General features: G+C 34.2%; 3 protein-coding genes across 3 annotated transcripts; all 3 read right to left on the bottom strand.

Annotated features, from left to right (window-relative positions):
- Positions 1 to 331: 331 nt before the first annotated feature.
- Positions 332 to 12,429, bottom strand: LOC128244935 (endosome-associated-trafficking regulator 1-like). The gene is made up of 7 exons (XM_052963091.1): positions 12,040 to 12,429; positions 8,012 to 8,589; positions 7,611 to 7,684; positions 7,119 to 7,230; positions 6,635 to 6,697; positions 3,306 to 3,442; positions 332 to 1,684 (listed from the first exon to the last, which is right to left on the bottom strand). Exons 1-7 carry the CDS (start codon positions 12,329 to 12,331, stop codon positions 1,573 to 1,575), a joined length of 1,368 nt encoding a protein of 455 aa, XP_052819051.1. The 5' UTR covers positions 12,332 to 12,429; the 3' UTR covers positions 332 to 1,572.
- Positions 3,457 to 6,626, bottom strand: LOC128244936 (GTP-binding protein Rheb-like). Its single transcript, XM_052963092.1, has one exon. It carries the CDS (start codon positions 5,422 to 5,424, stop codon positions 4,837 to 4,839), a length of 588 nt encoding a protein of 195 aa, XP_052819052.1. The 5' UTR covers positions 5,425 to 6,626; the 3' UTR covers positions 3,457 to 4,836.
- Positions 12,430 to 15,400: 2,971 nt separating the features above from the next.
- Positions 15,401 to 21,406, bottom strand: LOC128243657 (39S ribosomal protein L52, mitochondrial-like). The gene is made up of 5 exons (XM_052961541.1): positions 21,267 to 21,406; positions 16,826 to 16,967; positions 16,345 to 16,412; positions 16,010 to 16,074; positions 15,401 to 15,548 (listed from the first exon to the last, which is right to left on the bottom strand). Exons 1-5 carry the CDS (start codon positions 21,301 to 21,303, stop codon positions 15,450 to 15,452), a joined length of 411 nt encoding a protein of 136 aa, XP_052817501.1. The 5' UTR covers positions 21,304 to 21,406; the 3' UTR covers positions 15,401 to 15,449.
- Between the last annotated feature and the right edge of the window lie 1,389 nt (positions 21,407 to 22,795).

Below are 22,795 nucleotides of genomic sequence, written 5' to 3'. Positions count from 1 at the left end.
AAAATCTCTGGGTGATGATTGGCTTAGAAACTAGGGTGAGCTATAAGGTCCTATTTAGCTCACCTGATCAAAGAGTTACAAAAGAGTAATTGCAAATAATCTTTGCATATAGACGTATAAAAAAATAAACTTCTCAAGGGGGTCCGAATTTGCTCAAAAAATATTCTAAAGGGGGTTCTTTTCTCATCAAATAAACTTCTGAAGGGGGATGGTCCATTTTGAAAGTGCCTTCCTGGGGTGGGACATATGTTTTACTGGAATAGCCCTTAGTTGAAAATTATTACTAAGATGCATATTGAATACGGCCGCAGAAACTCTCACAATAACGTCATAATGTTTTAATAACTTTATTCATGGTATCAAAACACAACTCCTTAACAACGTATGTAACATATTAAGACTATTTGTAAAGAACATTTGCCTATGGTAAAGAAATCATGAATTGTTATAATATTATGTCATAGCCATTTTCAGCACGTTCAATCCAAATGAAAATAAACATGTACAACTATCATGTTTTTTAATTAAAAACCCTTGTCATAGCTTCCATTATTTGTACGTACATGTTATAAAAAGTTGACAAATTCAAAAAAAGTATTGCTTTGAATAATGCCACTTTTATTATAAAAACAACAACATATTTGACAGTATTGCAAAATCTACATACATGTACAAAAATGCAATAATTAATTGTATTAGGAATGTGACACTAGTTTGGCCTGATGGACAAATATTTTAACTTGAACTTTTACTGCAAAGTGTGCTATTAACCATTTACATAAGATGTACAGCTCAGCAAGAGAAGTCATTTGTGTCAAGTAACATATTTTACTCTATCCTACAAAACCAGACAGATGGACAGACCACAGAATTCATAACAATGTAGCACCCATGAAGGGTAATCTATAGTTGCACGCATTATGGGTAATCTATTGTTGCACGCATTAAGGGTAATCTATAGTTGCACGCATTATGGGTAATCTATTGTTGCACGCATTAAGGGTAATCTATTGTTGGGTAGGGTAATCTATTGTTGCACGCATTAAGGGTAAGCTATTGTTGCACGGATTAAGGGTAATCTATTGTTGCACACAATAAGGACTATCTATTGTTAGACACAATAAGGGTAATCTATTGTTGCACGCAATAAGGGTTATCTATTGTTGCAAGCGATAAGGGTAATCTATTGTTGAAAGCAATAAGGGTAATCTATTGTTTGAAAGCAATAAGGGTATTCTATTGTTGCAAGCAATAAGGGTATTAAATACATTGTTGCAAGCAATATGGGTAATCTATTGTAAGTATTTGCATTGATTCCAACAACTCCTGAACAAAGTGCAATATTACTCCATTATAGCAATTAGCAACATTATTTCTAAACCCCACCGAGGATAACTATATCTGACGCTGTGAAATAGGTCTAATCAATAATAATTTCCTAGATATTTCATTCCCATTGCCACCACTTCGAATAGGAGTTTAAACATTAAAACAACAATTTGGCACTTAGACAGACTGCTGATTGCAACCAGGACCTGATGAATGTAATACTGCTCATGCTAACAGCGAGTCTCAGGCGTTTGGTTTGCTGGAGTCACTGGACGATGTATCTTCTGTTATCTTGTCTATTGATGTGAGCACGAGTGACAGCATTTTCAGCTGGTCTAGGCCGGAAAGAAGTTGTCTGCAAACAAAACAGTGAACTTAACTAATTTCCCTCTCGTTACCAAACTATCGAAGATATTGTGCCCATACACATATTGACCAAATATGGTGATGATTGGACAAAGGCCTTTTAACTTACTGATTGGACGAAAAGTGATTTCTTGGTAATTTCTAAAATTAAAGCGCGATAACACTCAAATGACTTAAGCGATGTGGCTAGTTATGAGACTTTTACGATATTATGCTTGAACATATTCTGTCCAAATTTGGTGATGTTTGGACAAATCCTTTTAAAGTTATTGATAGGACAACATACTGGGCCCAGCCTACCAGTATATTGCAGGTAAAACTATAATATGTCCCATTCTATGAACAGATATATAACAAGAGCCGTCGTAAGACAGCGCGCTCAACTACGCCGCTTTGACTTAGAATACAATAACAATGTAATAATACCAAGTTTGGTCTCTTTATGTCAAACCTAACTAAAATTATTTGATACATAAGGTGACTTTGATGCTGCCCTCCTTCCAGCCCGCCCAAACAATGACGCAAGTCATTCAAATAACTTTGATTTCCCATTATGAAAATGTGGTTAAGAATATACAAATATGCCTTTCAAAGGAAATTTAAAAAAAAAAATCAAAAATAAAAAAAAAATCAAGGGCCATAACTTGTATTTAGGCTTAAAACGGAGTTATGTTTCTTGTTGTAAGATGGTCGTAAATAATTTTGAATTTTATTAAGTGCATTTAATGAACGGTATAGAAGTTTTTTTTATTAAAATCCCAACTCGCCCTTAACTTTTACTTGCCTAAAACTTTAACCTAAGTCAATCAGGGGCCATAACTTGTATTAAGGATATGGAGTTATGTAACCTCATTGGGTGATGGTCCTGAACAATTGTGTGAAGTATTAAGTCAATTGAATTAAGGGTATAGAAGTTATTAAACAATATCCCAACCTGCCCTAAAACTTTAACCTAAGTTCCATAGTCAATCAGGGGCCATAATTTGTATAAAATATAATATGGAGTTATCTAACCTCATTATGTGATGGCTCTGAACATCTGTGTGAAGTATTAAGTCATTTGAATGAATGATATTGGAGTTTTAAGTGAAAATCCCAACTTGCCCTTAAACTTTAACATGCCCTAAAACTTTAACCTAAGTCAATCAGGGGACATAACTTGTATTTAGGATAATATGGAGTTATGTAACCTCATTGTGGGATGGTTCTGAACAACTGTGTGAAGTATTAAGTCAATTGAACAAAGGATATAGAAGTTATTAATAAATATTCCAACTTGCCCTAAAACTTTAACCCAAGTTCCATAGTCAATCAGGGGCCATAATCTGTGTAAAGAATAATATGGAGTTATCTAACCTCATCATGTGATGGCCCTGAACAACTGTGTGAAGTATTAAGTCAATTGAATGTAGGGTATTGGACTTATAAGTGAAAATCCCAACTTGCCCTAAGACTTTAACCGGACGCCGACACCGACGCTGGGGAGAGTAGAATAGCCCACCTATTCTTCGAATAGTCGAGCTAAAAAGGAATCTCAGCTCAAAGAAAATTTAGTTTAACATTTAAGATTTTCATATTCTTTTTTCTTTGGTCGGAGAGATAACACTCACTTTAGACTGGTTTCTGCTGTGTTAGTGGCAGAGGACAGCTGCTCAGCTACATAACCAGTCCGCTCCTTGATATCACCTAGGTATTTATCTCCAGACAGCAACATTCTATTCTCCCCTCGCAGTTTACCCATCTCAGCCTGTCGCAAAAAAAGTGAACATTTATTACAGAAGCAATCTTTTTTGTACTCGCATGAAATTAATGACATGTATTGTTACATATTTTGCAAAGTATGGCAGCAATAATTGGGCTGGTAGCAATAACCTGTCTGGTTCCTGCATAACCTAGATGATCCATGTGTTATGTCGTGAGAAAAGAAATTGTGACTGTCCTTGGGTGAACCTAATGTGACCCAAGATATCTTTGCATTGTTATTCTTTTACTTAATTTTTGGGGGAAGAAAGAATATAATTCACATACACGTGTTCTTTTTTATTACCTAAATTTACGACTCAACAATATTTTTTCGGTTACACACCACTATTATTTTTGGAGCGCAACCCCAGATTGCCAATATACACAACATCCCCCCCTAAATAAAATTTGTCCCCAAATTTCCGAAGAGAATGCAGATCTGGGGTGTCTCAACAACCACAATATTACCACAATATGATCAACATATATTTGACGTACCAAGATTCAATTGACATGATGGCCCTTTAACTCAATTACTCACACACACATTAATGCCAAAGGATGGATCCTTTCCAAAGACGACATACATACTACTAATATACAGGCAATCACCTCAACTATGTCTCAGACATCAAATACATGAGAGATGGTAAAAACTATTGATATAATTAATACTGACAACCGAGAAAAGGAAAAATGTTGAAACAATACTCTGCATGACTAAACATTTTTTAAATCCAACTACAACTAATATGACCGGCAATTGCAAAAACATTAAACTTAGGACAATCTTAAGACATATCTTAAATGAGCCTCTTAAGAGACATAATAATATTCACAATGTCCTTAAATCTGATACAGCATGACTCCCATAAACTACGTAACAGTAGAATAAACAGAACTGGTACAAATGTGAAACCTGACCAACATGAGTATGCGAAAACGTTATGACACAATATGTAGGAAGATAATTACTTGCATATTGGCACATTAAACTTGATACACATACATCACATATACACATTTTAAAGTATTACCAGCGACCCAATAATTAGATGCTCTAAAAACTATACTATGAAACAGTCATTAGATAACATCACTTTGAGAGCAAAGGTATTTAACGCAAGATAGCCAAGGGAAATAACTAGAAAAACAATCGCAACAATCAATACAAGAGTTAGTAACCCTGATTGAGACAAAACATAGGTCAAATTTATAAACATTGAACAGACATTTTGACATTGATTTAACATGGCACAAGTGATATTTTCATACAAAAACTAAAATCATGATTCTCCAAAAAACTTTTCTGTACTGCCTTGTACGATTCACATTCAAACAGTTTATCCCTGGCCAAGTCAACACGGTGGGAACTAGCTGTCTCCATGGCAATGGGATCTAAAAGATTACAAAGTCCTTCTTCTCTGACATTACAGCTTTCGCCATTGTCATGATGAGCTGCTCAAACAAGCGGCTTACAGTAAATTGTTCTTTGGCAGATGTCTCCATGAACGGTGTCTTCCACTTCTCGGTTAAACGCCTGCCGGCATCTGAAGACACCTCCCTCTCCATGCTGAGTTCCGACATGTCGCTTACGAGGATGCTAGGAATATGGCCGATGTTCCCCTTCATGTCGAGCAGCTTGTCATACCCAAAATGAATCACTCTAAAACTTTTCAGAGAGTTGACTGAGTAGACTGGAATGTAGCAGTCAATACTCATGAAATATGACTGAGATCGTATGGTGTACTCATCCTGTCCTGTTGTGCCAACCAGCTGAAAATCATATTCCGGGCCGGAGAAAAATCCGTCCATGTTCATGTGCTGAGTAATTGGTGTCGGGTTTCGAAAACTTTGAAAACTGGGTTTGCATCCGTGACCGTGTTCGTTGACGTCGTGGCCGCTGAACAAAAGTTGCACCAAACCGAGTTCCACATCGTCTTCGCCCTGGCAATCCCACATCGGATCTTGCACAGAATTGTTCATATTTATATTAAAAGTTTGGATTCTCCACCATGTTATTCTTTTACTTAATTTTTTGGGGAAGAAAGAATAGAATCACATACACGTGTTCTTTTTTATTACCCAAATTTACGACAACAATATTTTTTCGGTTACACACCACTATTATCTTTTTTGCCAATATACACAACAGCATCTTAAAAAACGTCCTGCAAAGTTTAACATTGTCTTGCAAATGTTACAGATAACAGTAACAGTAATGCACATTACAACATTACAAGCTTATAAAAGCTATGTGCCCTTAAAATGTATTCATCTGAAAATAAAAGTATTGTTCCTCATGTTGTCATAACACAACTATAGTCAGTACATGTAGGTTGGGCGAACAGGAGAACAGTATGCTGTGTCCATCAAATTCAATATCGTCATGACCCGAAATGACACTTTTGTTTAGTAGGTTTCAACACAAGAAGGGAAAAGAATGCATTTGGCATTACACCAAAAAACAAGTCCGAAAACAATGTGTGTATTTCTTAAGCATTTAACTTGTTTTGTTTACCCTTAAAAGATGATCTGTCTAACTTTTCTGGAAAAATTGTTTGCAAGGAAATAAAATTCTTCAACTTTTAATCAATCATTTCACTTTTTTCTTTTATTTGACTAATTTTACAATGACCACTGGAAATCTTAATTTCATTTAGATTATTTTTGTGAATATCACAGAAAGTCAGGGTGAATTCATATGGCCTTATGGCCGAAAAATTTATGGTAGGGACATAGTCAATGAAATCAGCAAAGCAAGTTGTGAATGCTTGCCATGACATTTCGATAAATTATGTATAAAAAAATCTGCAAAGTGCCAGTGGTTGTGATAATTGGGAGTTTCATCACTTTACACATATGACAGTTTAATGTGATGAGGGACTCAATCAAATTGCATGTTTTGTCAATAGTCATGAATTTCTTGTACTGATTTATTGGTTCCTGCAACGGGCCTCTTTTCAACAAGGTTGCTTACACACAGTAACATGCCAAAAATTAGTTCATTTTCAATACTTATGGTATGTCTGGGTATTTAAACTATGAATTTAGGTTTGTCCAAGAGTTCAATTCAAGACCTAAATTGCTCACCTATACTCAAACCACTGTGTTTGAAATCAGTGGATATTTGAAAAATAATACTTAGAATGAGAAGGAAAGGTCAGTCACGAGACATTTAAAGCCATGTTTATACCTGGAGGCCTTTAACATCCTGCTTCAGTTTGGTCACCATAGTTTCTGCCTGTACCGCTCGTTTCTGAAAGTAATTGTCTCCAGTCATTTTCAATGCTTTTGTTTCCAGCAATATGGAAGAAAACTTGCAACTGTGAAAACTTGAATATATCTAAGTTATTTTGATCTACCTGAGCATAAAATTTACTCTATTCACAGTGTATAGCTACGGTATTCCAATTTTCAACAATGTCTTATACAATAACATATTTATTAACCATGGGTTCCTGTAAAGTACCTTTTATCAACAAGGTTAATCAAACTTTGCTTACAAACAGTAACATGCCATAAAATGAGTTCATTTTCAATACTCAATTGATCACTTTCTGTCACCAATGTAAGAGTGATTGTTGCTTGTTTAAAAAAACTGTCAAAAAAACCCATGATATATAATATAATAACCTTTTAAGCTTTAATAAAAGTGTCATAATGTTCCTAGATCATACTGTGGTTTGTGAGAGGTTTTCCTCCACCTGTTCCATGGCCCGCTCCATGACAGCATTCTCCTCTGCCTCCTTCGCCTTCTGTCTTTCCAGTTGACGTTCAAGATCACCTACTCTACACAAGTTGACAACAAATATCACATGTAACCAAAGAAATTAACCAACAATAACCCATCAGAGTAATTAAACATAATAAGGCCACAACTAAGAATTAATTGGTCAACTCGCAAAAATAGCTGCACCTGAATTGTTTTAGCCTCTCCGTTGGTCTTTTTTCTTACTACTAAACTGGAATGAGAGAAGTAAAAACAACAACCTACCGAGGGTACCTATCCATGCCTTAAAATGTGGGTAAGGAAATGTTGAATATTGTGGCCTTACTTTTAAAAATATCTCTACAAACCATGGCTAGTGAGGTTACAATACAATGTATGAATTCCTTGCATGTTAAGCATGGTTTTATATCTATACAACATCATTTAAGCTTTGAAGTACCTGTTATCACATTGGTGGTTTCTTCTTTTAAGTTCCTCAACTTGTTGCCTTAAGGCTCTGTTTTCATCTTGAAGCTGATAAAAAATACTCAATTTATACACACAGTTAATGTCATTACAGATAAAAAAAGATGATAATTTAAGATTTATAATATCACAATGAATTAATGTCAACAAAATCTGATTTCTGTTAATTTCTTTTGAACACCTCATTTTGAAAATGTTTGAAAATGGATTTCATTGTGAAAACAACTTAAAATTCAGAAAATCATTTTTATTTCTTGTATCTAGAGACGAAAAAAACAACTTCTAGGGTCAAATTTGCCATGTAGTGTCGGGTTGTCCTAAACACAGGTATTTTTTTCTAGGCCTTAGCTGTCCATTTATTCTAAGTATAGGTACCTGTTTTTGTTTAGAATCACAAGCCTGTTCATCAGCTTCAATCACTGGTAGTTGTCTGCTCACTGAAGTGTTGTCAGATGCTCTGCCATTAGACAGGGCCGCATCTGACAGAAAATCTGGCAAACTGTTCAATAAATTTCCTCTGGAAGAATGGATGTCCTCACCATCGGAAGAGTCTACAAAGTCATCCATTCTTGTTTCAACCTCACTGATATTTTCTTCTGCTCCTAAAGTTTTGTTAAGGCTACCATCATTCACAGTTGAAGCACCTCTACTGTCTAAAGCAAAATCTGGTAATACAAACCCTGTGTTGGAATGATCATTATCACCAAATCTTTCACTGTTACTGTCTGAGTAATGACCTTGAACAAAGTCTGGCAAATCACCAGCAACCATTTGAATGTTATTTACACCATCTGGTTCCATTTTTTTTCTCGGCTTGGTTCTTTTTTCCATTGAAGTTTCTGGTGCAGGACGGTTTTCTGAAGATTTCGTGTTACTGCCGGATAAAAACTTCTTGAAAGAAAAAGGATTTTCACCTTTGCCTTTCTTCTTTTGCTTTGGATTTTCTGCATTTTCTGCAATGTATACAAAACTGATCTGGTTTGCATAAAGAAATGAAAAAATCAAAACAACACCTTTGAAACCTGAAGATTTTATGGTTCATAAAGATCAAAAAGTCAAAATTATAGTGTATGCAAGAACTAGCAAGTGAAACCAATACCTTTCACTCCAAAGGCAGCATCACAAAAGAGAGTAGAGTGTATTTGTACATTATGTACCGGTTTCGAAATTACTTATATGCTTGCCAATACTAACAGTGATTTTTTTTTTTTATGGCCGGTACCTTGCAAATTGGGAAAAAAGTTGACTTAGGGAAAAATACAAAATCAGGGAAACAGCCTTTAGAAGGTTTAAAATGCACCAAACAAAATCACTCACTACTTTCTTTTGACTGGCTAGATACCCATCTAAATGCCAACAGATTGGTTAATGATCATCCCAATAGGTATTTGTACACGACATAACAAGAATAAGCTACACTTCTGGTTGAGAAGCAGTTTCCGACAGAAAGCAGTTTCCGACAAATCGCTTTTTCGCGTACTTTCTTTAGATCTTCATCAAAAAGGTACAGCAATTCAACTTTATGGTTACTAGGCAATCAAAAGTTGAAATTCTTACCGAGACACGCGAGTTACTTTTATCATTATTAAATGTTCAATGTTTATTTTTTACAACAATTTGCACGTGGGGTATTGCCACGCAAAGCCAATTGCGCATACGTGTGAACCTAATTTGCATATCTATGAATAGCTACAAGATTTCTCTAAATTTACTTATACAAGCGATGATCATTGTGTACATATATTTGATAACACTGTTGTTGTGCTTGTTTCACACCCACATTCACTAAAAAGTATACAAACACAAGTTTCTATCAGAAATGAATCAAAATATCATTGATATTCTGTGTTTGCCTAATTTCAAGAATGAATTGACTATCGTAAATTTTAATGTTTAAAAATTTTGGTAAATGCTGAAAAATTAAATAATATTTCTGTTATTACAGTCTTACATTTGGATAAAAAATGCACAATAGGCACCTTAAGTCATCCCCACAATTGATTTGTCGGAAACCATCATCACCAGCTAATCAGAACAGTATAACTACCCTCTTGGCGTCCCTGTGACATCACACATGTGAAAAATATATGGACAATAGCAGCTTGAGATCATGGACCTATAAACCATGGATTGGCAACTCTCATCTGTGTTAATACGATGAACTCACGCGTGCAGCGGGATTTCATTCCGAGATCTTACCGTGTGGTCATTTTCGAGGCGTCCAACAACGGCCGAATATATACATGTAGGAAAACTTTAATTAAAATTGACTCAAATGCGCGGTACTTTCATTTGAGTTGATAATAGTCCAATGGAATCAGATTTAAATCACAGTTATTAATTATAATTAAATCTATAACGACCAAGGCATTATTAGCAGAGTTGGCGGAAATAATCGAAGATCGCCGTTAATCACCGATCGGAGATTCCGCGGTAATTTTGTGATATTTTCCAAGAGCGCGCTAAGGATTGTGGGTAAATTATTATTTCTTATCGTTTCACCGATATGGGGCAGTTGCCAATCCATGCTTTATAGGTCCATGTTGAGATGTAATTATCTTAAATGTGAACAATTTTAGTAGGTATTTAAACATGTATGAAAAATTCAATAAAACAACGTAAAAACTGTCGGAAACTGCTTCTCAACCAGTACAGTAAAAATTCACAAATATGTAATGCATGCATATCAAATGATGCTGGGGGCAAAATCTTGTTTGACAATTTGTGTTTCTAAAATAACATATTAACTCTCACATGTCTACTTTATTTTCAAATGATATCTAACTGTTGCAAACAGTCTTTACTACAATACATAACAGCATAAACAATAGCTTGAGTCAGTGGTCGAAATTAGCACAAGCCCGCAAGCCCTGCACTGGTTAAATGTCTTTCGGGCTAGTCCAAATAATTGTATGTTGACGGATTTTTTTAGATTTTTGATATGGCAAATCCTTCACGTACAAATTGTTTAGTATCAAAAGTGGGTAGTTGTTCCGATCAGGATTCCGGGTTAAAGCATATAGGGTCTATAAAATATCATAAAAACAAGAAATATTACCAGATAATGTTATTTCATATTAGTTCCGTACACAAAAAATAAATATCCAACTTATTATTATGAGTTTGACGGCTTTTCTTCATTTCATTCTGTCAAAACATAACGATATATACATGATGGGCACCTGCAAGGCTTCAGGGCACAGTTTAAATCGCTCGGAACATTTCGGCCATGGCCGAGTTGTTACGATTGTGTAACGAGGTCTATCTCGAAGCTTTGTCGGAGGAGGCCGAGTTATTACGATTGTATCGAGTTGTTCCCCTTCGCATAATTGTTTTCTGTGTCAGTCAACTTTCGTTTTATTGGAAAGGTAAACAACTAGTTCTGGCTTCCATAACTTTAATGTTGATATTTATTTTTTTGATGTTTACAACACATTAAAGTTATGGCGTAACCCCCATAGTAAAGTCAACCAGAATCAATTGAGTGTGATGATGCAATGCAATCACATGACCATGATGACGTCGATGGATTCTATTTATAGCATCGGATTCACATTGTTCATTTAGTTGAATCCAATTGCAGTAAGGCTGTAAATACCTTTTGATAAGTAAAAACAATCTATTTATTCCAAATTTGTTATTAGTTATTTATTAATTATTCGAAATAGAAAAAATAACAGCAAAATAAACACTAGGTCACATGGGTATTTTCTGAAAATCTTGGTGTCACGTGATTAAATTTGAACACAACTATGACCTAGATAAGGAATGCTTGTAATAGGATTTATTAAAATGCTAAATCAACTATCTTTAAAGCGTTTTTTGGTTTTGAAAATGAGTTTATGAACTACATTTTACTTCATTAACCTAATGATACAGCTATTTTGTCTGTACAATGCATACAAGAGAAATAACAGCGTGACATAAAAATGTCACGAATTCTGGTAGGGTTTGGATACGGCGTTCTCTTCAGCGAACACATCCAAAAAGGTAATATATAACGTGTTCGCTGAAGTTCTTTAGCTAGTAAACAACTTGTTTTAATGCATTAAATGCTTGTTTAGTGCAAAATAACATTTCACTTACATTGTAAAATATGAATATAACTCTTTACGATCAATTTCAACCATAAAATACTTCACTTAAAACAATTTCAATATTTTTAAAACACCCCGGTTTTTTGCACATTCCCGTTTAGGCGTTAGGGATTGGAAGAATCCCGTATAACACGTCTATTATTTTAGACTATCTTTCGGGCTTGCTCAAATTCTGAACTTTATATAGCAGGGCTTGTTAAAAAATTTGATGCCAAGCAATAGTATAATAATTTGGGCTTGTTGATCCAAAAGTCTAATTTCGATGACTGTTGAGTAACTTTGACATTTCCGCGGGAAATTACTCACCCTCATCGACAACGACAATTTGCTTTGGCTTGTCACGTTTCCGAAGACTCGATACGTCTGGTGTGTTAAATATGTCCAAATCATCTTCATTACTAGGCTTTTCATGCTCAGTTACGCTCTTGTCTTTTTTTGTTACGAAACTTTTAAATGAAAACGGATTGTTTTCGTCTGATTTTTCCCCACCCTCCGCCATACTTCCTGGATTTAGGGAGCAGTTATTAAAAAAATATATATATTTTGATTTGTGATTAGCAGTAGAATGTTTATTTAGCTCGACGTTTTGCCCAAACATAAAATCTTTTATAAAATCAGTTATATGTTAAAAATTATAGCTAACACAAAGTTCAACAAAAAGATTCAAATATAATAAAGTTTTTATTTAAAGACTGATCTCTTTTCTAGTTATATCGGTCATATTTGATACGGATACTGGACTTACCGAAATACGATTATTTACCGAAACGTGATAAAATTACCAAAATACGCATGAAAGAAAAATATTAAAATATAATGATGTTATAGGCAGTTGAAATTTCAGTTTTCGAGATCGAATTCCGCGTGCCGACTCGCCAACCGAAAGACAGATAAAAGCTTCCAAAATACACAATTAATGATGACCTCATAATATTCATATAACTAAAACACACACATTAAAATGAAAAAGTTAATGAAAATATTTACTTATTGGTCAATTTGAATAAAGACAATATGTCAGTGAAATAGTTGTCTCCTTTCGCCAAACCGAAAGACGATTTAACGCGTCAGTTAAAATTAACTTACTGTATTAGTTGTTTGATTATGAAAATGATTATGAATTATGATTCAAATCATAACGTTCATATTTTTATGGAAATGTTAGATCAATAAACAGCAATTAGGAATATATTTGAAACATTGCCTTTGAAAAAGGTCGAAAGTGTCGTTAAAATCATTTTCTTTTAAACCAACTTACATGTAGATCCATAGTTTAGGACTTTCAACGTATACTATTGTATAGTAATATATGAAAATCGAAAAAAAAGGAGTTTTTAAACAGCGAAGTTCTCATCTTCTAATAAATTTGCTTACTTATGGTCAATATTAACCAGACCACATCAAATACACAAAATGAGGCGATGTTTAAAACAACATAATTATCACCCGGTTTATGACACCCCACAAAATAGCGGCACGTTCTTGTGGGACAGTTTGGTATAATTGGAAGTGTGTTAATTTGGGTAATCCTTTTTCGGCTCTGTGGCACGTGTTGAGTAAATGCCATAATAATTACGCATTAAAGGACTGCAGTACGTGTACATTTATAATTGCGGGTTATTTTCACACAAATGGACGGCTTCATTTGAAGATTCATAAATTCATTTAAGTACAAATGAACAATATTGAGAAAAGGCTAGACAAACTTAACACACTAGAAACTAAAGTTGATAGTTTCGATAAAGATATGAAAAGGCTCTGGACATTAGTACATGATACTAACAAGCAGGTTGATCAGAAAGTCTCTAGATTAGAAGAGAAGGCCGAACAATCAGACTTCAATCATGCTGAATTAAAGTCAAGCTTTGACTCATTAGAGCGTCAGAACGCCAAACTGCAGGATGACATTGTTTATATGAAATCCCAAAGTATGAGGAACAATATTATATTTGGTGGAATAGAAGAAGGGCCAAATGAGAAACAAGGTGACACAGAGGTCAAGGTCAGAGACTTCCTGAAAGATAGGCTTAAGATCGCCCAGGAATTAGCCGCGTCTATGAAGATAGAGCGTGCACACCGTATTGGCGCGCCCTCACGCGACGGCAGTAATACTCGCACACGCAACATCGTGTGTAAGTTCACCGACTTCAAAGATCGCGAGGCCATGCGGAAACAAGGTTTTCTCCTGAAAGGATCTAGGCAGTTCATCAGTGAACAATTCCCGCCTGAAATTATGGACATACGTCGAAAACTCGTACCCAAACTGAAGGAAGCGAAGAAGGATGGCAAACGTGCTTGGCTAGTCTATGACACTTTGTATGTAGATGGAAAACCAGTTACGTCGCACTAGGAATTATCGGGGAATGGACTCAAGATACTTGGAATCAATTACTTTATATTACTATAATTTAGCTTATTGATACATTGTTAACATTCTCCATATAACAATATGATATCTACAGTTTATTGTTTACTCTATTATCTAAAAGTACCATCTTATACACGTTGATCACATATTATGACATTTGTCTTTTCTTTGTACGAATACTGTAACGAGATGCTTTATGCACAAGTTGAAATAAAATCTGTTCTGTTCTGTTCATGAAATCTTAGACTTTTAAGCTTCATGACAATTAAAATAGTAGCTAAATATTGATGCCCACATGGACCTTGTTTGTGAATACAACTGAAATCAAACTGTATAATTTACCGTAAAGCTGCACTCTCACAGATAGAACGCTTTGACAACTTTTTTTTTTCTTTTCTGTCTTTGAACGAGCCAATTTTTGTGAAAATCCATGGAAACCAGAACTATAAGACTTCTGACAAAAAATTAGATCACAGATTTTTATATTTAAGTTAAAAAAAATCATGTTTTATGCATTTTTCTTAAACCGTTAGTAACGGTTTAAGCCATAAAACATTAATTTTCGAACGGAACTATGCAAATCTGTGCTCTGATCTTTTGTCAGCAATCTTTTATCATTGGTTTGCAGATATTTACACAAAAAATTTCCTCTTTCCAAAACAAAAAAAGTTGTAAAAACGGTAAATCTGTGAGAGTGCAGCTTTAAAGGGAAGATCCACACTTTTGAAACACATCTGGAATCACAACCTAATTTTTTTTCTTTAAATCTGTTTTATCGTTTGATTTGACAGTGGTATATAGACTCAGAATGTTGCTGTGATCTGCTACTGCAATCTGAAAATATTGCTGCATTAACTATAGAATATTTGAACTAGAGGATATACCATAACTAAGATTAAACTAATTGTCCACTTTTTGTTTCAGAGTAATTGAGAAGATATAGCTAAAGCCAGTTAGGCAGTCACCGTGGATCCCATGACATCAATGCGAGTTTCATTGTTGTTATGTTATGTTATGCTAGGGTGAAATTGCCCTGTCTGCACTCCAGCTTGTATCAATGACATGCTTACAAATCATTGTGCCAGTATTTGATGTAGTGTTAACCAGTTATTTCTGTATCATTCCAGACATTCATTGCTAATAGAGAGTAAACGGAGATACATCCCATTAAATTATTAATAGTCGAAACAAGCCTTTTATAGGTCAGCTTTTCTCAAGTTTCATAGCTGAATGAGAGCTATATAAAAGCACCAGGTTAGCATGTCAGGATGCAAAATGGATACATAAAATAAATCAGCATAAAGTATGAAAACAATTTATTTTCCACATTATTCAACAAAACACAATATTAAGAGTTTTCGTTTGTTTTCTTTGTGCTTGTATCCTCCCTATTTATGTTGTACTCTCGAACATTGTCCATCTCTTTCATGAAACGTACCACTTTCTCCTGTAACAGAAATCAGAATTGAAGGTTGGCATTGTTTTTAAAAAAACAAACTGTTCTGTATACATATATGCTTCAAAAATGTGCTTTCACTAATTTGAGCTTTAACTAAGAGCGCACAAGAGCAGGTGCCAACACTAAACCGTTCTTTTACTTTGTTAATTACTTGGCATTACTTGACTATCATGCCAGAGTATAACCTTGTGTTACATACGTGCGTATTTTCTCAGGTAAAATACCAAGTTTCATTTGAATATCTTGAACATTTTAGGTCAAGGTAGAGACTTCTATGACAGCAACAACAACAACAACACCAAAGCTATCATTATTTTAACTTTTAATTTGTGGAAAAAATGGGTAAATTTTTTTTTTTTCAACCAGTGAAAACAATCACATCTTGTCAGAGTATGTAAGTTCATTACCAAATTTTTGTCTTTGGCCATTTGTCAACACTGAATACTTACAGAAAGTTGGCGTCTTTCTGCCTTGATTTCCCTCTGTTGTGGAGTTAAAGGAGTCGGTCTACCATCTGAAAGCAATAGTCAAACCTTTCATCAAAATTCATGTCAGATATTTAACTATTAATATTGAAGTAAAAAAAATGTTGCAAGACAAGAATTTGACAAAGCCCGATATTTGAGAGAAAATTAGAATTCATATTTCTTAAAGTGACCTACAGCAACATTATGTTTAGTAGCTAAGGCTAAGGAGTTTAAGACTGTTTCAAATTGTTACTGCAACATTTTGCGAAATCTTTACGATTCAATGACAACTAGGAATTAACTGTCGACAAACCTACCCAAGTATGTGTAGTCAGGGAGGTCAACCAGGGGCCCATATCTCTCGCCCTTCACACATAAGCCACGCCTAGAAGAAACATTGACATACTATTATTATTGGTACATCAGAAAATCAATAATGCATGATAATTAAGGTTGTATTAATGTCATGTTCTTAGATAATTAATAAAGAATGACAGAAAATATATATTCCATTGCAACTAAGGATTTGTACCGCAAGCCTGCATTAAGGTTGTATTAATGTCATGTTCTTAGATAATTAATAAAGAATGACAGAAAATATATATTCCATTGCAACTAATGATAACGGACTAAAACCCTGCATTATAAAGAACGACTAGAAACAAAGGAAAGCTGAACTTATAAACAGACTGATTTTTGAGCTGAGGTAGCTTTTTTATGTATTCCATTGTTTGCCTGATAACAAGATCAATGTGCAACATTGTTTAATATTTACTAAAGCACTAATTCCCAACTTACATCAATCTATGGGAATCTCCATATCTAGTAAATGGTGGAACTAATGGTCGGAACTTTCTTTGTTTTCTCTTAACTCTCCCCAGGACCTGTGTTGTGCTGAAACTCCTTGTGACATTTGAAGACCATATTGCAGCTCTACAGACTAAAAATAAAAGTGTTTTGATTTGAGTAAGTTGAATTTGCAATTCATGACGGTCATGATACAGATCAAAATAAGAACAACTACAATTGAAAAGAAATAACAAGCCTGTTCAACAATTAACCATGAATATGAAGCCTAACTTGTGTAATATTTGTATGCCACTGTATTGATCTGATCACAGTTGTTTTTGAATGGGGCCAGTGTCTCCCTGATCAGGAAAATGAGTCATTTTGACTAAAATCAGGAGCTCCAGTTTTAACAAGAAATAAACAAGAATGCTGTAAAAATTATTTTATTATAGACAGATGAGGTAAAAGAATGTGAGAAAGTTTGTTTGAATAAGAATACACTAACTCTTCTATACAACAATGGATAAGGATCACTTTTTTCCCTTAAAGAGTGTGGGAATTTTATTTTCACATTTGGGAAAAAAGTATGTTTCAGCAGTGGAAATGGAGTCCATTTTTGGCCTCAAGATGATCAGCAAAAAAGTAGTTTGTGATTAAAACAAATATAAGAAGTGAGTAACATTTCAATAAAATCTAGTTAATCAGGGCAATAACTTGTCAGGTCAAATAGTACAGCATTAGAAGAGCCTGCCAAAAAATCTTGTCCAAAGAATAGTTTGACCATTACAGAGGGTCCAACGTGTTTTGTGTTTGCCGAATTTTAAGTGAGGGAATTGTGTGAAGCAGAATAAAATGGCGACGTTGGAAGGAATTTCGGTGTTTCATGAAGGAATTTTCACCTGGTAAGCAAGTTGTATCACCTTTCTCTCAATATAAATATCCTACCCGTAGACCACACGTGTAAGTGTCTCTCAGTTTTTTAACCTATGTTTCTAAGGCCTTTTTTTTAAAATTATATGTTTTACGAACGACCAGAGTTGTGAAGTGTCAGAGGAGCAGGAAATAAAAATAAAAATAAAATTACATTTCTGGAATTTTATTTTTTGGTCGGGAAAAAAACACAGAAAAGCAAAAGCTATGATGTATTCTCTATGATTTTCTATTTTAATGTCAAGTCAATATGTAAGTGTGTGCACATTTGTTTTTGCTTTATCTGACAAGTTCACTTCATATTTTCATTAATCACTCTTTATACTTTGTAAATGCATGTTATAATAGACAAGTGACATAAAAAAATTAACTATTTTCAGTAAATTTATTTGCCATTTAGAGTTTAAGGAATCGGCTATCACTTCTGTGTTGTCTTGGCTGCAAATTGTCTGGTAACAATTCACCAACCATGCCATTGTAACAGTTAGCGAAAGAGCTTTTTTGTTTCCTTCTATACAGGGAATATTTATCCGGCAGGAACACGCGATCCAAGAACTTGTAAATCAACTGATTATAGCTGTCTGATAAAACAAAAGCTGTCTATTCAACAGTGCTTAAAATAATACTAGTTGCCCATCACACATTCTGTCCAACAAGCAGTCCAAACAACACTGGTGGTCCAACCAGCACTTCCCGTCCAACCATTTATAGTAACTGTTGTTCAACCAACACGTATGGTCCATCCAATATAGCGGTTCAGTAAACAATAGATGCCCAACCAACAATAGAGTTTCAACAGGCACTAGCTTACATCATGTTGCTACCAATCTAGCAGCCCAACCGATTGTAGTGACGTTCTTCATTGCAGGTGACGGTCTCAGTAGATAACATCAGCATATTTGAATCATATCTGTAAAGAAAGGAATGGAACATTAAAAGTATACTTTTTATAAAAAAATAAGTTACTCTCAGACTTATTTAATGATGGGTTTTAAGACAATCTGGACCCTGATTTAATTCCAGGCCTGGGTGTATGTGACTAGTCCGGTGGCCATCATAATGTTTTAACATAACTATATAACTAGTAACAAATCATTCAGAAGCTGAGAACACTACCAAGGTGACAGCATAACATAACAACTCTTTCTAAGTAAAATTTTTATTACATAGTAATAATACACAGAGCAGTATAAATATCATAATTTATATTGATGATGATTTATATATGTTCATTCATAAGACTATTACATAGTTATACTGTACCTGGTAATGTACATACAGATTCCTCATTATAGATTATCACTGTCAGATAGTAAAACAGCCTGATGTACTATTTGTGTTAATTTTCAAAATAAATGTTTTAGAATAGATGATATTTTTTGTTATTAATAATACTCCAATAAGAATAGTAACCACAGTCTTTTTCTGAACCATCTACCCCACCCACCAGAACTAAACTGTCCAGGTAAACAGTCAAGCTCATGCCATTCAAATTATATCACAATAATGTAATATAAACTCATTTAAATGACAAATCTAATAAAAAATAAATAAATAATAACAAACCTGGAACGATAATTAGTCCATATTTATCCCTGTTATTATACTTTGTTATAACCCGGAAATAAACCGGAAGTCACCCTGCCGCAAAGGATTATCCGGGTGAGCTAAAACCCGGTACCAGGTATCGATATCGAGAAAAGCCGTTATCACAGTTTATGAGACCGGATTATGTTGATACCGTGTTATGTAAAGTATGCATTGGTTGTCAAAAAGCATTTAATAACGGACATACTTGGATTTATTATCTGATATTAACCCTGATATCAACATAATTTGGTATCAGAAAGTGATACCGGATACCGGGGTATACCAGGTACCGGATACCAGGTTTTTAGCACCAGCCTGCAAATCCAGTGAATGATTTTCATTGGCTTAAACTTTTTCAGAAATGTTTACACCAATATTTACAGCTATTGCGATGTCCTCTGCTTTTCATGATTTGCCGCGATAAAGTTTCATCGGCGGAAATAAAAAAAACGAAATCACAATTTTATTTTTAATTCAAAAATGAGTTTTTTTGAGCGGCGGTGTGCGTAAAACATAGAATCAAATAAAAAAGGCCTAGAGGCCTTAATGAATAAGTAATGCATGTTTAAATTGTGGACTTTTTTTGTATGACGAAATAAAGTCTGGCAAATCATAAGGAGTGTTAAAACTAAGATACCAAATGCTAGATCCCTCCAGCAAATGTTGATTTTTGCTCAAATATCATCTTTAAGAACCACAATTTTCATTAGTGTTAATCAGACATGTGAACCTTTGGCAATAACAGAGGTAGATTTAGGTCTCAAAATCGGTAGTTTGGGATAAAAACGGTAGAATTTCTAATTCCTTTAATTTTCAGTCAAAAACAATGATGGAAACACTGTAAAGAAAAACTTGATATTTGTTACTATTTTTAGATTTTCGCATAAATTAAATCATGGTTAAGAAACTTGTCAAATTAAATCATGGTTAAGAAACTTGTCAAATGTCAGTGTTTTTGATTGAGAATGAAAATATTACCTCTGACTTTCAAAAACAAGTTATTATTCGATGCTGCTAAAAAATCAAATCCGACTGCCAAAACAGGTCAGAGTGTAAGTGCAGAAGACTGCAGAATTGTGTATACAATGTCAATTTTCCCGCCTAAGTGTTGTAAAATTGTATACACTGTAGATAATTAATAAAACATTGGATGTTTTGACAGTTTTATAATGTCTTTGATATTTACAAAAATGCTGATTAGTAGGATTCCAATTAACAAAGAATGTTGATTAGTAGTCTTTTGAACCATACTTAGCAACGATCATGGCTGAAGTGTGAAGTGATTTGACAAGTTGTTTATTGCACCATGTTCTTTAAGGTTCCAGATAAATATGGTATTTTAGCATGGTTGATATAATTTTGAGATTTTTTAAAAGAGCTTTTAATATCGTAGATTTTGACGGGAAAACGGTATGGCGTTAGAAGTGTCTCAAAAGCTGTATATTTTACCTACCGCCAGTACAGTTCACATGTATGGTGTTAATATTGGCTTCGAGCAATTCGTTCTTGGGTGATTGGTTGATTGACATAATCATGTTATATTATCAATATATTGTTAAAATGTCAAAATATTCATCACTATTGCAAAAGTCCTGGTGGCCTTGTTGTGAAGCCAAGGCATGTTTTTAGATGAATTAATGGGCAAACTAATTTTTGGCCAAAAACCTGTGTGTGTTCTTTAAATGTTTAGTACACAAGTGGAACCTTCATCCAATGTAATATGTTGGGTCATGAAACAGTCAAAATCAGTGTTATTCGAGTACAAAAATGTCATTTAACAATAGTCTCTTGAATAAATAAGAAATTTATTCATACATGATATTATTTTATCTATAACCAGTATGCCTTGTAGCGAAATTATGTGACAATAATTATTTGCACTACAAAGAAAGTAAAGTACTATTCAATTATCTATTGCAATGTCTCTTACCTGTGCAAAGATTCAAATTTGAAGTAATAATTAACATTTTAATTGAGTTATGGTGTTAAAATTGCTTTCCAACTTCTTTAGAAAGGTCGAAATATCATCTTTGTGATTAAACGCTTGTATTCTTATTCGCCATATCGTCCTTCGGTCAAACGATCAAAGGTATATTTGGGTGTTTTTTTCATCGATTGAATTTTACCAAAAATAATTTCCTTTAAATACAGAATTTAAATTTTGAGATAATTTGACTAAAAAGAGTTCAAAATGTAAAATTCTAGCGCTGTATTCGACTTAACAAAAAATGTAATCTATCAATGTTCAAAGTTGTATTCAATTCCATTCGGTAGTTTCTGAGTTAAAGAGACTCGCTCATGTTTTGGTGAAGGTCAGAGAGCACTTATTAATGTTCCTATATAATCTATAGTCATGTTGAAAAGACAAAAGTTTAAGTATTTGGTAATAGACCAAGACGCAATAGAAATATTTTTGTTTATAACAAACAATTTGAAGTTTTAGACGCTTTCAAATATATTGAAGTAACTTTTTTAAAAATTAGAAGGCTAACAAACTGTAAGAACATGTTGTGGAGCAGGCTATAAAAGCCTTATTTTGCCTTTATGTGAAGATAGAAATCTATGTCTACCATAGGTGCACTGATTTTATGAAGCATATTCTGAATGTTAAAAAAGCACCCCTCATATAATGTTATGTGGTGATCTTGGCCAATACCCTTTAAGTATTATGATTAAAAAACGCATAGTAGGACTTGGTTATAATCGGACCCATAACCATTACAACATGTCATCTATTTTGTATACATTTCTATTGAAATATTTTACTGCTCATGAACATTATTATGGGTGGTTGAGCAATGTCAAAGCTATTCTTGATGAATGTCGTTTGAGCTATATATGGCAGAACCAAGATTATACTGCTTCAAAGCAATCTTTGTTGAATCTAGTCGAAACTTGTTTAAAAGACCAGTTCAAACAGGCCTGGAATACTGATGTCTTTAACTCCCCCAAATGTACCAATTCCAGAACTTATAAAATTGAATTGGAACTTGAAAAATGTTATCTTAATGTAAATGAGAACCTTTTCCGGTCTCTTATTAATTTTAGACTTTGTAATAATCATTTACCAATTGAAAAAGGAAGATTGCTGGGCATAGACAGACCTGATAGAAAATGTCAATTATGTACTCTAAACGAAATTGGTGATGAATTCCACTATCTTTTACTGTGCCCATATTGTGTTAATGATTGGAAAAGATACTTACCTTATGTAAACATGCATAGTACTAATATATTTACTTTCAAAAATGTTATGTGTGAAAATGATCTTTTGAAGCTGAATAACCTGAACAAATTTGTCAAAATGATGTGTCAAGCTTTTACCCCCTCCCCCCCCCCCCCTCGGAAACCTCGTTTACGCAAAACACCCTACGCTCGGGTCGGAATGAACCTATCTTACACTCTCGGCCATGGAAGATACTTATAATCTTGGCCACGGGCAAAGATAAAATGCCCGTA

The sequence above is a fragment of the Mya arenaria genome, chromosome 8, assembly GCF_026914265.1.
Source record: "Mya arenaria isolate MELC-2E11 chromosome 8, ASM2691426v1".
Lineage (NCBI taxonomy): Eukaryota > Metazoa > Mollusca > Bivalvia > Myida > Myidae > Mya > Mya arenaria.
This window is presented reverse-complemented; position numbering and strand designations above follow the sequence as displayed.

What these genes read in the sequence shown, in the direction of transcription:
- LOC128244936 (XM_052963092.1), bottom strand. Translation starts at nt 5,424, where the DNA reads ATGAACAATTCTGTGCAAGATCCGATGTGGGATTGCCAGGGCGAAGAC.
- LOC128244935 (XM_052963091.1), bottom strand. Translation starts at nt 12,331, where the DNA reads ATGTTTGGGCAAAACGTCGAGCTAAATAAACATTCTACTGCTAATCAC. An exon ending in AAAACCTCTCACAAACCACA is followed by an intron (nt 6,698 to 7,118) that starts GTATGATCTAGG and finishes AATTACTTTCAG; the next exon opens with AAACGAGCGGTACAGGCAGA. An exon ending in ACAGCAGAAACCAGTCTAAA is followed by an intron (nt 1,685 to 3,305) that starts GTGAGTGTTATC and finishes TTTTGTTTGCAG; the next exon opens with ACAACTTCTTTCCGGCCTAG.
- LOC128243657 (XM_052961541.1), bottom strand. Translation starts at nt 21,303, where the DNA reads ATGTTAATTATTACTTCAAATTTGAATCTTTGCACAG. An exon ending in AAATTTGAATCTTTGCACAG is followed by an intron (nt 16,968 to 21,266) that starts GTAAGAGACATT and finishes TTTTATTTTTAG; the next exon opens with TCTGTAGAGCTGCAATATGG. An exon ending in CCCTGACTACACATACTTGG is followed by an intron (nt 16,075 to 16,344) that starts GTAGGTTTGTCG and finishes TATTGCTTTCAG; the next exon opens with ATGGTAGACCGACTCCTTTA.